At 43.0% G+C, this 17,282-nt stretch overlaps 2 protein-coding genes across 3 annotated transcripts in view; both read right to left on the minus strand.

The window, feature by feature from the left end:
- Nucleotides 1-7,352, minus strand: part of ank1a (ankyrin 1, erythrocytic a) — a 94,211-nt gene extending 86,859 nt beyond the window's left edge. Inside the window, exon 1 of the mRNA XM_086206163.1 lies at nucleotides 7,197-7,352. The gene's annotated coding sequence lies outside the window, so the exon portion shown is untranslated. The remainder of the gene's footprint in view (nucleotides 1-7,196) is intronic.
- A 2,987-nt stretch (nucleotides 7,353-10,339) lies between these two features.
- Nucleotides 10,340-17,282, minus strand: part of ebf2 (EBF transcription factor 2) — a 30,250-nt gene continuing 23,307 nt past the window's right edge. For both annotated transcript variants that reach the window (XM_086205303.1, XM_086205302.1), the window contains exons 7-15: nucleotides 17,174-17,255; nucleotides 15,598-15,739; nucleotides 13,909-14,039; nucleotides 13,635-13,761; nucleotides 13,431-13,519; nucleotides 13,249-13,314; nucleotides 12,439-12,613; nucleotides 12,165-12,347; nucleotides 10,340-12,078 (exon numbers count right to left, since the gene is read on the minus strand). In XM_086205303.1, coding sequence (XP_086061429.1) covers nucleotides 11,852-12,078; nucleotides 12,165-12,347; nucleotides 12,439-12,613; nucleotides 13,249-13,314; nucleotides 13,431-13,519; nucleotides 13,635-13,761; nucleotides 13,909-14,039; nucleotides 15,598-15,739; nucleotides 17,174-17,255 — 1,222 coding nt within the window. In that variant the 3' untranslated portion in view covers nucleotides 10,340-11,851. The remainder of the gene's footprint in view (nucleotides 12,079-12,164; nucleotides 12,348-12,438; nucleotides 12,614-13,248; nucleotides 13,315-13,430; nucleotides 13,520-13,634; nucleotides 13,762-13,908; nucleotides 14,040-15,597; nucleotides 15,740-17,173; nucleotides 17,256-17,282) is intronic.

The raw sequence follows: 17,282 nt of genomic DNA on the forward strand, positions 1-17,282 counted from the left end.
GCTCTGAGGAGGAGGACCAAGACTGATCACATATCTAATAGAGCAACATAATTCTATGCGCAAATGAATGCTAAAATAACAACATCCCTCCAGGGAGTAGACGTGAGGACTGAAGTGCTGAAATTATTAATTGATCGTCATACCTCTATCAAGCAGATTTTCAAAAGTCCTCCAGCTTTGAAAGTCATTTTTATATATTTAGATCTAGATATATATAGATAGATATACTTTTAATTTAAAACACAATCCAACAGGCCTGTTTGTGGAAAAAGCATACGTACCAGAAACACTAAAAAAAAAAAAAAACACTTGCAATCCAGTACAGCATCAAGAAACTACAGCTTGTGAAATTATAGTATAGTTGAACGACTCAACATCTCTCTGAAGGACTAATCTTGTGTTTTTAAAAAGAGAAACACACATCAGATGAGCCACCCTGTGCCTATCTCGACATCTAGCCATGGACAAGGACTACAGTTGAAAATCAGCCTGCTGGCCAACACTGGCACATTTACAGAAGTGTTGATTAATGTGTACTGTCCTTTAAATAAATGAAATGTGTACTCTGTTAAACTGCATATTATATTTCTTGATCTATGGACTGACTGCTTTAAAAATGTCAGAGCAGTGAAAAAATACATATGACAAAAGATTCCTTTTCTGTCCTTGAAAAATAAAACCAAAAGATCACCACACTTGTTAAATGGAACCAATGAATAAATGGCATGGCAGTTCATTTATCAACATTTCCATTTCTGGATTAGTCAGCCATTTCTGTCTATTGTGTCAATCAACCTACAATCTCAAATGTTTTGTTTGTGTTTCGTTTTTATCACACCCGGTAACAAAATTTTGGTGGACATTTTAGCGTTTTCACCCCCCCTCCTGACATTTCACTAGCGGAGCATGAAGGGAGGAATGAACTCATTTGCTCAGAGACCTGAAAGGTTGCTTTAGAGAGATCGCTCATCTCTCTCTCTGTGCCATTCTCCCTCCATCATTTGGTGCAGAGCCAGCAGTGAGAGCACTGATTGGGAAAGCCATATGGTCGGTAACAAACCAAGGACAGGCGTCATACCCACAGAGTGCTGCGGCTCAGGCATGCTGCCACCTCATCTGAAGGGCTCCTCAGACTTGGCCCTGTATTCTAGGGAAGAATAGACGAGTGTTACCAACTCCACACCATCACCAGCTCTGTGGCGTGTATAGCAGCTAAGGAGTCTTGCAGCTGCAGTCAGAAGTCAATACAACCACTTGGGGGATGTCACTAAGATTGGTCTGCTGTGTACAGGGGTTCTGTCAAAGCTCAGCATGTGCTCTCTCAATTTAAATGGTGCTTGTTTAACAATTATATAAGTGACAGTCTCTTAATAAAGCCAGGGGGGCGAAAAGTCTGATCAAATGTGCAGCAGAACCGCATAATCAATTCAAACCACAGGCAGCCATTACAAATCTCTGGAGACAACTTCTACATTGACAGGGGGAAAAAAGTGATGCAGTGAAATTATCTACTTTCTGAAGCCATCTCTCACAACACAGACCCAGACCAATGAATGAACGCCGACAAGATGAAGATGTAGGGGAATGTAAAGCCGTTTACAGCTGAGGGACATTTAGACAATTCACTCCTGCCATCTAGTGGCGCTGCACGTAAATGACTCCCAAATCTTTGCTTCATCGATCAGATTCAAGTGCCGAGACATACTGTGTTAGCCCCTCTGATTGATAGTCGACTAATGGCGTAATCACAGCAAAGGTGATTCATTTTTATGGCCCAACTGTCTTGTTATCTCTTGTCTTATGTCACTGGTTGTCCATCTACTGTACATCAGCAAATTCCCCCACTGGCCTCAGGCTTCACTCTAAAGGTTATAATAGCTGACTGATATTGCGTAAAAAAGATTCAATCCAGTGGTTTGAAGGGAACAACAACAAGGGCCTGGAGGCCAGTGTAAGAGCGCAATCGCTGTCTAGTTACTGGAAACACACGGGCCATTCTGACGCCTTCGCCACTTGTACACTTGGACGAGATTCTGGAGAATGTTTTACCCTAATCACTAAAAATGAAGAGTAGTTAAGAATGTGCGATGCCACACGTGAAAACCATACAATTACAGGCTGTATCATGCCTCGTTACAAATCTTCCTCATAAGAATTTTATAAACAATCAATCGTTAGGCACCACAGGTATCGCGCCAATATCTAACAATATTTGTACTTTTTCAGGTGTTTACAATATTTCCATGTTTATCCAGAGGTTCTGTTATCAGTACCGAGTCTATTGGTGTTTGTGTTTCCACTGCAGTTTTTTCATTTTTGTTATGGCAAGCACCTGCCCCGTTTCTGTGTCCTTCACTTGTGATAACGCACATGGTCTGTTTGCTTTACAGTCCCAGATTGGGTCCGACGACGGAGGTGTGGTTCCTGCCAGCGCTGCTGTGATTGGTGGGGCATCGACCCGCTCCACCAGTCACCACTCGCCCACTCTTTTGAAGCCTGACAGAGCCATTCAGCAGGGCGGCTGACATGCAGCACGCCTGGTCACTCCGGGTGACTCAAAAGGATTTGTGCTAGGAACAGCCTCAATAATTGATAACCGCTATAATTTTCACGTAGGGTTGTGGTAGATGCCTAGACTCACCAGGACAGAGGGGTGCTGACCCTAATGGGTTCAGTTAGTGAGGAATTTGTTTCCTTTATAGTTCAACTGTCAGATAAGTAGGTAGTGGTAAGTTCTCCTTATGAGGACTCTGTTTTGTTACTTTCTTTGATTTGAGCAGTACCCACTGCCCTTTTCCTTATAGTCTCAGCTTGTAACTTCACACTTTTTTTCCCTCAAACTTTAATAATAAATAGTTTTATTGATACCAATTGCAACTGGTTTTATGTTGCTTCCCTTTTCCCCGAGCCAGATCGTAACATTTTTTTTTTAATTCAACTTTTTTTAGCCACCTTCCATGCTTTTGTTTACTTTTTTAGATCAGAGTTTATTCACACGGCTCCTTAGACTGTGCTATTCTTGGCTATTTTCATATCTCCAATTATATCGCTACTGCAAAATAATATAATGAAATATCATGACAGATTAAAATCTATGTCACCCAGTTATAACAAATGGTTGCTTTCATGTCTCTGCTCAGCTCCATGGAAGATGAGGAAAACATTACCATCTTGGGAATACTTCTGAGTTACAAACTACATTTCTTTTGTTTGTAAGCCTTGTAAGGTGCAGTAAGTCACGGAAAATCACAAGTGTTGAATGATGATCATCTATTTTCATACTTGTTTTCACTAAATTTCCCAAACTGGCTTTTCTTGGTCGAATGTTCAATCCGCTGACAGGACACTGTATGTGCATGTAGGTGTAGAGACAGATGTCACCAGAGAGGGAGAAGTGAGAGAAGAAGGGAATAAGAACAGGAAGAGGAGAGGAGGAGGCCAGAGGCCAGAGGCTGTCACCACAAACAGTTGAGACTCACTCCCTCGAGTCCCATTCCTTTCCTCTCACTCCTCCCTGCTCTCATTCCTCATCTCTTCTCTGGCCCCGTCCCTTTTCCTCTGTGTATTTTTCTTCCATAGATTCCTTACGCGTGGTTTCCCCTGACCCTTTCATTAAGAGAATTATTCCATCCTTTTTTCAACTCTATCCATCTTTTCCCCCCACAGGTGGCCAAACTCCACCACAAAACACTCCTCGCTTGTATCCTCCGTCGACAGTCACAACCTCCATGACTCACCTTGGCAAGAAATATAAGGCTGAAACAAAGTTGTTACAAATCTGGTGGAATCAGAACTATGCCTCCAGCTTGATTTGGTTTAATTACATTAAAGTGAAACACAAGAACATCTGGCCATATTGTTTCAAATCTAAAAGCCTCAGAATGCTGGAAGACCCTCGGTGGACCGTTACAGTAATTAGTGGTTATCCTTTACAAGGTGTAACCAGAGCCAAAGCAGACAGCGTCTCCCCCTCATGACACCCAGCGAGTCCTCACTTTGTCCCAATCTGTTCCTTTGGTTGTAGCGCCCGCCTCCTCCCACCTGTCCCCTATTCTTCCTTTCTAATCAGGCGTCCCTGCCAATCAATTTGATTGCCATGACAACATTTCGCAGGATGCCCCACTCCTATAAACAAAAACAAAACAAGGAGAAAAAAAGCTGAATTGCGACAGCTCAGGATTGATGAGGGGGAGTCCTGTCAAAGGCCAGAGATTAGATTAGGACTGAGGCGCGCGCGCGCACACACACACACACACACACACACACACACCCTAAACCGCATCACGGCTCAGAGGCAGCAGGTGCTTTTGGTTAAACCTTAATTACATGATCTCTGATTTCTCTGATTGATATGCTAATGACTATGTAATTAATGCAAAAGCAGAAATACCAGCAGCTCTCCTAATGAATGGATTTATTTGATTAGATATCCTCCTGCATAATTATGCATGCTGGTATACAGAGGACAGCAAGACATATAAAATGGTTGTTTGTGCTTGTTGTCACAGTGTTGCTACTGCTGGCACGCCACCGCTACACCGCCGGATGTCACAGAATTCAGCACACATCAACACAAATGAAGCCACTAGCAACAAATCATAAAGAAAAGAGGAAACTGGAGGTTTGCTGCTTCTTTAAATGCCTAGTGTTAATACTTTTAAGGTAAGAAAAAAGTAGGCCGTTCTCCTGCACAGGTAGGGGGCGCTATGAGGCTGCCTCTCACACAGAACACCATGAGCAGCGCTGATGCCTCCTCTCTACTATGAAGTTGTCTTTATATCATTACAAAGCAGCGATAAATAGGTAAAATCCCCTGCCACCCCACCACATCCAGACTTCATCACTGGCAAAGGGTCAACTATGAGAACTTGTGACCCAACAGCAATCACTCTCTCAACACACACACTGGGTGGGAGAAGGATGGGCGGGCGGACAGACAAACGCACGCATGCACACACCAGTATGACAAGTCATCTACTGGGGACGTGAGATCCCTTCACCTGCTTCCACAGTGCTCATCTGTCTTCTCTCACTTACAAGAGATCTGGAGGGAAGGAGAGTGAAAGCACATTTGGGCCCTGGCCAGGTGGAAGGGCAGAGAATGCAGGCCGCTCCATCAAAACCACACCACCCAGACAGATCTGAGTCAATCCAGGTTCGCAAAAAAAAATAAAAAAGGAGAAAAATCAAAGAACCTGAAGATGCTCAACATTTCTTTTCACACATGCCTACAAGGTGTTTCTCCAAGGTGGCTCCAGGCCGACCTGGAAGCATCTGAAGTTGCTCCCTGTCAGGACCCATTACATACATTTTATACTCTACAGGTACCAGAAAATGTTATTGGGTTTCTTTAGGGCCGGCTATTATTTGGAATTCATTGATTCAGTTGAGTACATTTCAGATATATAGATTCCTATTTAGAACTGAATTTCGATTCCTAACACTTCCCCCTCTCTTTTTTCCACCGTTAAGAGGGATGGGGGGGGGGGGCAGTTTTTCCTCATGCTAATCAAGGGTGTCATACCTTCTACAGTCGAAGCCTTTATGTAACAGATCAGTAAAGAAAATTGTCACAATGCTGAGACAAAGGTCCCCGAGTCTCTCAACAAAGACTTTTTTGGGGTAATACCCTGTTGTCCAGACTACTCCATAATGATTGAATTAACAACTACTTATTCCTTTAATCCATTTTTCTATCTACACTGCTGGAAACCTGCCAGAGAACAGTGACATTTAAGGCTCTAATCATCTACGGGACATATTAACAAAGAGGGCAGTTTACCACGCTGACATCACAAGAGGCTGCACAAAACGAACTGTTGGTGATCTAAAAGAAAACAAAACAAGGAATTGATTTCAGATGTTTGCTTTTCACCACTGGCAAAGCTGCCTTGTTTGTACAAGACCAAAAAGGTGTATAAACACCGATAAAGACCAGACTGAGCACAGACTTGGGCAGGAGCCCTCCTTACAAACAGGAAAAAAAAAAAAAGGACAACAGATATTTAAAATATTGTTCTGACTTGCAAAAACATGTAGTCTCTTTCAGTAGCCAGAGTGCTTCAACGTAAAATCCTGGGAGGATGCTTAAACAGGCGAAAAACTCCATGACCCTAAGAGAATGTCACTCCCAGTGACAGAATCTTTTTTTTCCCCCTAGTTTAAACACTGAATCCAAACATCCATTAAAAACAGTTGGACAAAGTGTTGAATCAGCGTCCACAGTGTCTAAAAAGTGCTCAATGACGACAACCCTGAAGATCCAGCTCATTCAGATGGTCAACCGTAGAGACAGTACTCCGTCACACAGCCCAGGGACCCTCTGACGCTGCGTGACTGAGACAATTCATGACCTTTGAGGGTTCACAGTCCCACCACTACGCTCCTGACCACACGTACTCATATGACTTAAGCTGCAAGACTACGATTCAGGGCTCATTCACCTGAGCAGTAAGTTTGTTTGCTCTCACGTTTAAAAAAACAAAACAAAAAAAAAGTATATTTCTAAATGTCAGCACACTGGCCAACTGAAATTTAAGCTACTTCCAGCAGGAGTAACTCATTACATTTGTGTGCATTTTAATTTTGTCCCATTTGTCCCAGAGGCTTTTTGTTTGGTTGTTTTTTCAAGACTTCCACAGTATGTTTTGCTGACTAAGATCATTTTTAATCATCCAACGTGCACCTGAAGCATCTAAACCTGTAAATGACCATCATAATTACATACCCAGCAGTCAGCAGTGACACTCTACACTAAGCACACTTAAAAATGTGGACGGTCTGGACAGGTCAAAGTTAGGCTTCTTCCAGCAGAGAGCCGGAAAAACAAGGCTGGTTAAGCTCTCTTCTCCATTGCTTGAATGTCACTTTTTACACGGGTTGTTGGCCAATAAATAATGTATATTCCAGTAGAGAAAAGGGGGGGGGGGGTTGGACCTACCCCCCCCCCCCCACACACACACACACACACCCCTATGAACACAACCAATGTCCCTGAATCTGACAGACACAAGTCTTTTAACTTTACACTGCATGGTATAACCTACCACAACAACTACTACTACTATTACAACAACAACTACTACTACTACTACTACTGTTCCTGCGTATTCACGACGCTCGCTGGGGGAATATAGAGTCGAGCGGAGCTCATAGCATTAATAAATGGCGGAGCGCTAGTTGGTTAACTAACTTACCTCTGAATAATGTGTTTCTTACGGGGCCACTCGGGCCACGGTTGATGGATGGCCTTACAGAAGCCGGGTCAATTAGCCCGGCTGCCTTTCCCTCCGTGTCGGCCGCAGACGGTACTAGCAGAGCGCTCACCTCTGTCACGCGGCCAGGCGGTAATTAATCACCGGTGTGGGGCCTCCTCACCTCCCTCCGCCGCGCGCTCCAGCAGCCAATGCGCGCGTTCGACCTAAATTACATGCCGGCTCGTTTAATCTGACTAATTGTACATATTAGACCCCAAAGAGAAGAGAGACCAGGACACTAAAAGTCTTCCCTACCAACTAAAGCATCTATTTACAACGAGAAAACCACATATTCCCAAATGAATTAACAAGACAGAACCAATATATTTGCTGCTAAATAGGAGGAAAACCAAATATGACCACTCATAAGCAAGTAAACAAATGAGAGTCACTAATCAAATAGCTGTTAATCTATTTCTTCAGCAGGCCACCTATCTAATTAGAAGAGAATGAATCCCAGATACTGCTGTCAACAAAACTGCCAAAAACATTAAAACGTCCAATTTCAAGTTTGTAAAATGCTACTGAATTCATCAACGTGTCTATTAAAACAAGGGTTCACTCAAGGCTAAAAAGTGGTTTATGTTTTCTTTGATTCTGTCAGTCCCACTGCTAAGACTGACTGGAACATTATAGGACAGGAAACAAAAGTATAAGGTTTTCACATTTACCTAAATACCTTTTTTATATATGTGAGCTGATAAAACCTTAAAATAAATCGCCATAAAGTTAAAATTAACTGTTGGGTGATCGAATTTACTCAGTCGAAGCTGTCAGTGCAAGATTTAGACTGTGGACATAAAAATGACATAATAAATGACTCTTGGATCCTTTTGGGTGATCATTTTATCTACACTGCAGCCCATGATTACTGCTCAGCTCTATATGTGTTCCTCAACACACACACACACACACACACACACACACACACACACACACACACACACAGGTACACGGTGCACAGATTGAGAGGCAGGGACAGAGACGTCACTCTGTGTTCACAGAACACGCTCGTGTGCTCTGGACAAAAGCAGCAGGCTGACAGATGAGGTTTGTGTCTGGGGGCAGGGAAGCTATGTGTTGCTGCTGCTGCTGCTGCTGCTGCTGCTCCCGCATGCACGTGTGTATGTGTGTGTGTGTGCGTGCGTGCGTGCGTGCGTGCGTTGTGCTTATGCATATGTGCATGCATGCATGTCTGAGTGTGTGTGCACCTATATGTGTGTGTTTATGTGTGTGTGTGTGTGTGTGTGTGTGTGTGTTTTGTTGGGGGTGTGGGGGGTGGTCTCAGGGGGCAGCTCTGTGTCTGTCCCATCTGCCACCCCACTCCACTGACACCCAAGGGAATGGCAGAAGGGGTAGGGGATTCATTTTGGAAAAAGGAATTGGGGTCCAATGGTCTAATGGGCAACAATGCGGGTTTTACTGACGGGCCAAAGTCAAAGGACACCGGCTGTGTGTGAGGAAGCCAATCTACCAATCTTTCTGACAAAACAGTGGGCCGCCCCTGTCAAGCTCTACCTCATACTACCTAATAAGCCATGGCTCAAATGAGAAAGGGGTGCACTGTATTTTACACGCACACACACACACACACACACACACACACACACACACACACACACACACACACACACAGACATTGCATATACCCCGGGCTAATGTCAGCCTAATGCATGGCCATGCTGTGGCCGGAGGGCTAATTGGGTATATAAACACAAACACCTCCCCTGAGAGAGAAGAGGGGAAGGCTGTATTTTTTTGCTATATGCTCCCACTATTGTCAGGAAGACAATACTGTGACTTAAACATGGAAGCTCATCAGTACGTCTGAAGTATCACTAATGAAAGATGACATGGTCTTTGCTCGCTTGCTAGATGCTCTTTTGAAGCTGTGCATAAAGTGTGATGTGGAACGACTTGGTAGCAGGTGGCATTTCATCTTGTCTTTATCCAAACTGTGATCAGAAGACAGTAAATGGCGCTGATGCAGCCGCAACAGCAAAAACAGTCATGTGGAAGAGGAGCATATGGCTCCTGCACCGCTGGGCAGAAGGAGCACTCAGCAAGATGAATGCTGAGGTGCTGGAAACAAAGCTGACTTTAACTTGTCAAATTAAGAGCATATCAAAGGAGTTGGGGGGGGGGGTGTGATGAGGAAGCAGCAGCCGCTTGAGCTATTTTCTGTTTTCTTTTTGACAAGTGCCACTTGACGGTGACAAAGACCGCACGAAGCGAGACAGTGACTTGCTGTTGAGGTCAGATCGGTGGCCATAGCCGTTTGAAGTCCACACATCTCAGAGTGTCAGAGTTGTTGTTTGTCCATACATGTTTGATTCAAAGACACACAGACACGCATCTACTGGGTCCTACCCTGCCCCCTCACTGCTTTGAGCGCTATGTTAATGAAACAGTTGCTGTTTCCTGGCATTACATTAATTACCAGATCAAAATAGAGTGGGTAATTAACTGCCCTTCTTTACCAGTGCTAATTACATTAACAGAGAAGGGCCATTTCAGGAGAGCAAAATAGAAGAACGAAAGAGCTGCAGCGGCACCAAACAAAGACTGAAAAACAAGGGACTAGCGAAGCACATGCCTATGTGTTTTAGGAGGGAGAAAGAGAAGGAGAGGAGGAGGCCACGTTGGAGGGAGACTCATGTGGTTCTCACTTGGGCCCCAAGAGGCTCGGTCCTCAGAGAAAAGCAGGCTTATTGGAGAGGAGAGAGACGGGGAGGGTGTTGTTGTTTATCTTGACATGCTCTACTCAGTCTTTAATGCTCGCATCACAATTAAGACGCTGCGGCTCATCAGCTATGTACACAAAACAGTGTTTAAAGCTGTAGGAGCACACAGGTGATGAACGTAGTCAAAAATAGATCCAAAACAGCCTGGAGATGTGCAGCCTTCCAGGGTACCGTAATGTCCAAGAACTTTGGAAGGTATATTGTTTATCATTCAGTTTCTGTTGAAGAAGAAAACACCAAGATAAAAAAAACACAATAAAGACCAGGGTGAGGGACTTTTTTTTTCTTTTTTTTTTTTGCTTACTTGTTTTATTTGGAGCACAAAATATAATTACACCTTAAGATATACAAATCACATTTGCACCAATTTTTGTACCGTTTCAAAGAAAAATGGCTTTAAAAACATAATATTAAAATTGCTAATAATTTTTTTTTAAATAAATAAAGTTAACCAAACTCTAAAAACAAAATTTTTAAATGTCATCTACTCTTTGTGTTCTTTGTTTTCATATCCTGAGAATGAAATTGTGGGTTTAAAATTGATGAGTAAAAACAGTGTGACATGTGATGGTGAACACCTAACATGTCCTTTCTCTTCTATTGAGCAGTTTGTGCTTTCGTTTACTGTACTGCATAGTGACTAACCTGTGCTGCTTGGTTGAAACATATAAAATTAGGCAGAAAATCTTGACAAATTTGCAACGTGGAATAAAATAATAACAGGGTATTGGTGTGAAAAAGCATGCATTACACGTGAATTTAAAAAGGATGAGGCTAACTAACATTTTTCCTTTACACAAGGATTTCTTTAACTGTGAGCATAATGTTAAGATTTTTTTTTTTTATCCAAGATGTGAAATGTTGCGGTTAAATCCATTTATAATCAATTCTAATGGCATTGTTCTTGACTGTAATTCATCAACAGCTGGAAAAAAGAACCACTTTATAAAAACATGTTTATATTATTCCCTAGACTAACTATAATAAGTTAAATTGCTTGTTCTTAAATAAATCAATATATGAATTCCTTTTGTAATAACCCTTGAGACAAAGAATTCTCCCTTGTAAAACCGTGGAGATCAGAACAAAAAATAAAGGGTCTATTTTTCTGGAATGTAAATTGCCTTAAAAAGTCTACTACAAAAAACCTGCTAACTCACAGACAGTGTACACACATGCTGTTTAAGGTGTCCATACGCAGACAAATAGCACCCTGCTTTTTAGAGCTGCAGCATCATCAGAACTGTCCGTCATCCAACAATGTTCAGTGCTCCCGTACATCTCTGGCCAGGGTTTGAACAGAGAAATACTGCATGTGATCATAAGCCAGATGCTTTTGAAGTTTGTGCTGAAAGGTGAACCAGTTTCCCTCCGTTTCATTTCAAAATGCAGGCGCCTCACGACACAAACAGCGTTGTATGGTCCAGTCTGGTGCTGTTAGCTAAAGAGAAAAGTCTGTCTGTAGTTAAGGGTGAAGTAATCTCCTCTGCCACTGGAATAGATGGCTGGTCTTTGGACATTTTCATACCTCATCCCATTCATCCACCTGGATGAAAGGGGACTAAGAAATGGCTGGGTGGGCTCAGGGAGGAAAGCTACACGTGGTCGCTATTGATCAATTTTCCAATCTCCCTGCCCTCTGAGTGCCAAAAGAGGGGCTAAGTGAAGCAGTGGTCTGGGGTAGATTGGGGTGGGTGCTTTGCTACATCGGGGGAACAACCAGGCCCGTCATTGCTGGAGAGAAAAAAATATGCAAAATCTATGATTCTAATCTTGCATTAATGAACTGTACATCCAGCAACGTTTCCCTGTCTTGTTCAGTCAAAGCTTTTGTGTGGTTAGTAAGAGGGGTTAGACTGCATTCGTAAGTTCAGAGAGCGGGGTCAGATAGTGAGTTGGATGGCTACCTCTGAAGCTGTTCCCCCCTGAGGCAGGGCAGGCAGGGGAGGGAGAGCCCTGGGGTCTGAGGACGGGAGCAAAAGCACTCTTCTGTTTAGCAGCAGACGGGAAGGAGGAGAAAGGCAAGAGAGACGATGAAGAGCTGGAGCTGCCTGGTATGGTGGGGCTGGAGGGCATTACTGTAGAAGCAGAGTAAGAATCAGTCTCGAGCCTGAATATAACACAGACTTCCCCATATTCTAGAATTAGAAAGCAAGGGTCTTACTGTAGGGAGAACCTGTGGGTGAGGCACTGCTGAAACCAGGAGAGCCAGGGACTCCTAGACTGGTCATAGGAACCGTCCCATAGCCTCCAGTCATCCCACCGCTGCCCCCGTAGCTTGACTGTTGAGGGGTGGAAGCCGAGGGATAACCCCTTGGAGACAAGCTGCTGGAGTTTCGAATATAACCTGGAGAAATAACAAATAAATTTTGGGTCAAATGCAAGCACCACAAGTGCAAAACTAAAGTACAGCACAATCAACAACTCTCTCTGCTCACCTTGGCTGCTCTGTCCTGGTTCCCCGATACTGACACCCAACTGAGAAGGATAAGAGCCCAGGCCCATGACACTGCCATGAGCTGGTGAGCTGGGCAGCGCCTGCAGCTGGCTGTGAGGACGGGGGACGCTGTAGAGGGCCTCAGCGATGTCCGCTGCGCGTTTCAGCAACATGTCCTACAAGAGATACATTGGTGAAGTGGTTGGTTTGAATAATAGGCCAGCTAATACTGCATCTTTATTAATCTCTTTGTCAGTGGCCTGACTGGCAAAAATGTAGTCTATTTGTAAAGACATTATGTGCGTCAGCCCACAGAATTCAAATGGCCTCTGACTAAGCAAGTACCAAAAGTTTTTCAGAATGCTGGTGGATTCAAGGGCTTCTGAGAAACACCAACATGTAAATGTTAAACAGCCACAAACTTCTTAAATATGTAATCCATGTAAGGCTATGAGTTATTTAATGCATTCTTAATTTCTGTCAATACCGTTCTGTAAATAGGCTTTTTTTGAGACACTCATGTCAAAACTAAAACACCAAATTCAGTCGTCTAAGAAATGATCAGAATGAAAAGGTCACCAATTATTTCGCTGTGTCAAACAGCCATGTATTTAACCAAATATGAATTATGACAAAGTATCTTTGTGTCAAATCTCTTCACATTAATTTCCCTTCCTAATTGACTGAGTGTATCTCAGTGAGACAAAGTTGGTGGAAATGAATTTCTATATTCTTTAAATTTAAACATGCGAGATACATTTTTTGGTTTGGAATTTCTTGCTGTCTAGAATATTGTACCAAAGTTTCTTACTTGATTACTGTGTGGATTTCCATACAGGGCTTCCACAAGATCTGCTGCCCTCTTCAGGAGGATTTCCTGCAAAAGGCAGAATTTATTATATGATGACAATCTTAGACACGGTTCCATGGAAAATCTCCAAAATCACCATGTACAGGACGTAGTTTCATTTGGAGTTTCATTGGGCATCCCACCTTGGCTAGTTTCTCTGGGTCACCAGGATGCCGTGGAATGACTTTCTGAAGACGTTGGAAACCGTAGTCTATAGTTGGCTCATTCAGAGCTATAAAAACACACAGCACGCCAAACGTCAGTCGCAGATCATCAGAAGATTCAAATTGAAAAAGCCCCAAACTGCGGATAACAGAAGTTCCATTGTGCATCTGTTCAATGATCACCTGTGTAGATGAAGCGTCCGGGGGCTCCCTTGCAGAATTGCTTCGATTTATAGGACAGTGTGACCTCCACGACTCCAGGGATGTGGCGAGGGGGTGTCTGTACACGGATAGCGTGTGGCGTGATAAGCTGGGGGAACAACACATGTGTTGTGTCAGAGAACAGCAACAAATTGTTCCTTCCATGCTTTGCAAGTATTTTGGCTAATACGGAATGTAGACTGTCGTCCAGTTTGATGGTATATACTGTGTGAGATGTTTTGAAGACAGTTCCTACCTCACTCCACACCAGCATGCTGCCAAACACCACCTGCAGTCCATCAAAGAAGTTCTCCCCGATAACAATGACCATGGCCCCGCCAGTGGTCCAGCCCTCACTGGGGCTGATGGCTTTGATACAGGGAGTCGCTAGGAGGAAGAGAAAGTGAGAATTACCCAGCAGGTTTCAATGAGAGGCAGAGAACGCAGCACAGAGTGTACATCACGTGGGTATTGTTTATGTAGGTAAGTTTAAAGTTATTTCTGTCCGCTATGATGTGTTTTGCAAATAAATGACATCACAAACTGCAAAACAAACAGATTATTAGACTGGACACTTCAGATTCAACCGTAGGTCAAGGAGGAAGTCAGCAATGAAAGCTTGGCTGAAATTGTGGCCTGCATGTGGTCTCAAAACATGTCTAGTATATGGCCCATGTCTGGACTTAAATGGCGACTCAGGGGGGAAAGTGGAGGACTGTGCCACCTTATACCTTTGACATAAACTATCTTATCTGATCCATGTCGAACCCAGCTTGTACATATGGGCCACATCTGGCCCACACAGCACTTTCAGTAATTCTGAAGCGACACCTTCCAAGTACCCACAAATAAGTATGTCTGGAGTCCACAAAAAGATGTTTTTTTCCCGCTTGCATTACTTTCTGAGACTCAAGAATTCAGAAGGAGCCAGCCACCTACGATAAGTGTTACGCTGATAGAGTCAAGGCCACTTACTCTAAAAACACCCCATATAAACTTAGAAGCACATTGGCCGGTATAATCCATGCCTTCTTTATCCAGCCATATCCTCAGTAATCCACAAACACTTTGATTTGAGCTAAAAGCAAACAAATCATTCCCATGAAGATTTGGCTCATTCAGATGAACCAACTCACTCGCAATTATCAAAAGTAGCAACAAGGCCGTTTGTTTTTACCTTATATCAAAGTATTGATCGATGTGGATTACTGAGCATATGTCAAAGATAAAGAGGAGGTGGATTTTTCTGGATTCATTTTTAAAAGTTTGTAAACAGACATTTTTTGGACAGTTTTCAAAATAAATATATATGGCTGTGTCTTTATGAGGCTCTTTACACATGAGGAAAATGAGTTTAAGGTGCGTATTTGAGAATACTTGAAAGGCAAAAAGAGTATTTTGGGTCAAGTATAGCTTTATGTCAGTCCTGGCTCCTCCCATTTGAGCTGTGTTTGACCGACAGTGCTGTAATTGAGCCATAAGAGTCAAATGTGTCCCAGAATACGCCTTAATTTGCCTGCCATTGTAGGAGTAACGAGTAGATCAGGTGACAAAATGAAACACAGTGTCCACTACTAATGGAAACATTTGGGTTAATGCAAGTACACTGCTCAGCAAAATAACATGGGTCGAGTCATTCTTAGGCATTTTCATGCAGATATTAAGGTGTACATTGCAATGACGTTTTGCTCCTCGTACTTAGAGGTAATATTATCTGTGTTTATTTATGTTTAGATGTGAAATTAATATTAATTATCTTGGTTAATGGGCTCAGTGGCAGCACTGGGTATGTTTGATATTTAAAGTTAATTATGATAGACATTAAGCAACTCAACTACCTGTTTCTATATTATTTGCCTGTGCTGTGTACAACATTTGTTAATGATGAAGTAGATATGTGCTCAATGGTGTGTGACGCTTTGTTGCTTCAGTGCCGGTGTCTTACCATATTCCATTGTATTCTCAACGGACTCGCCTGGCTCAAGTCTGCGAGCTCTCCGACCATGTTTGGAGTTGTTGTGGACAAACATGTTGTCAGACACTGCAAGGACATGACCATCTACACTCACAGTGCTGGACAAGACCACCTGAAAGAGGGGAAAAGAGCCAAGAGAAAGACACATGAGTGCATGCGCAGGACTTGGACAGCATGCTGAGAGTCACAGTCTCCGGTTACAACAGCAAACTCCCTGAGCCACCATTTGTTTCAGCATACAGGTGATAGTCATATTTCTCAATAGGTTATGTCACATCACCAAGATCTTTATAATGTGTGTGCATTCTAGTGATGACACTGCTGATGCACCCCTCTACCCCTCCAATAGCTCCCCATATGGCCTCTCCCCTGCCTCAACTTTTTGATTCATAAAGCATGCAGCAGACTCCTCCTGATCCATCAGTGACACCAAACATATGGACCAAATCTCCCATTTTTGCCGGCCATTAAAGTGGAGGGTGATATATAGTGGTCCTAATTTGATCTGGCCACAGCATGTGTGTGTTCCTTCCCACATCTGCTGTGCATGGATGACACACACATAAAAAATGAGAGGATACTTGAAGTTATTTCTTGTGGTGTTGATGGGATAGTATTTCTGAGAGTGATAATGAGTTTGAGGGTTTTTTGGCAAGAGAAAAGGGGAATGGGTCAGAGAAAAAAAAGATTTTTTTGAACTGCGTAGTAAATCATTTACATTAAGAAATGGGCATAATTAGAAAAGTAGATCATTTAAAATTAAAAAACGGCTGTAATTTTGTATGTGAATGAACACATGGCAGAAAAAGGGGGGGGGGCACATGTGCTAAAGAAAAATAACTGTAAATTATCGATCAAGCAGTTGACTCCTGCCCAGCCCTGATCACCTTTTGACCAAGAGATGAGAGTCTTACGGGGCCTGTGCGCTCATAACTTCTCAGCATGTGTCACATCCCAGGAGTTAAAGCAAACATGGTGGATGACAGGGAGAGCACAGAGAAGGAAAAGGGACAGGGTTAGCTAGGAGGAAGAGAATGCCAGACAGGGGCTGCCGGTGCTGAAAGACGGCAGTGGAAGTGAGGCGAGAGCATCCCTTGTGACCACTTCCTGGGTCACAGAGCGTGACCTCCTCCATCTGGAGCCAATCACTCAATTCTTGACAACTTCCTGAAACACCTCAACCTATTTCCTGCACCCCACCACCAAGTCTCCCACATATCTAACTCATTTCTTTTGTCTTTCCATCTGCTTATGGATTTTTTTTAAACATTTAACCCTCAAATTTCCTCTTGCATGTCCACCATTCATAGAAAAACTGTGACACTGTCTAAGGTAAAAACTCAAATCAAAACACATGGGATGCTACAGAATCATTAATCATATATTTAAATGTCCTGAAGGTAGTGGTGATTTGCATGAATATGAAACCCTCTTTTTTTTAAGTATATAAATATTTTTTTCTCTACATATTCTGTTCCACATGTCATCACATCCCTCTGTCTGCTCACACACTTGCAGCCATGCATTTTCCTCCTTCATTTCGTACCTGAAATCTCCTCATATCCCTCGGGTTTCCTGCTGTCTTCAGACAATTCTGGTTACATTTCAGGAAAAACTTCAAGAAGAACCTGCAGAGGTAAATAAGAGGACACATG

This window comes from Aulostomus chinensis, chromosome 6 (assembly GCF_037954235.1).
Source record: "Aulostomus chinensis isolate RoL2024-O1b breed Wild chromosome 6, RoL_Achi_v1.0, whole genome shotgun sequence".
Lineage (NCBI taxonomy): Eukaryota > Metazoa > Chordata > Actinopteri > Syngnathiformes > Aulostomidae > Aulostomus > Aulostomus chinensis.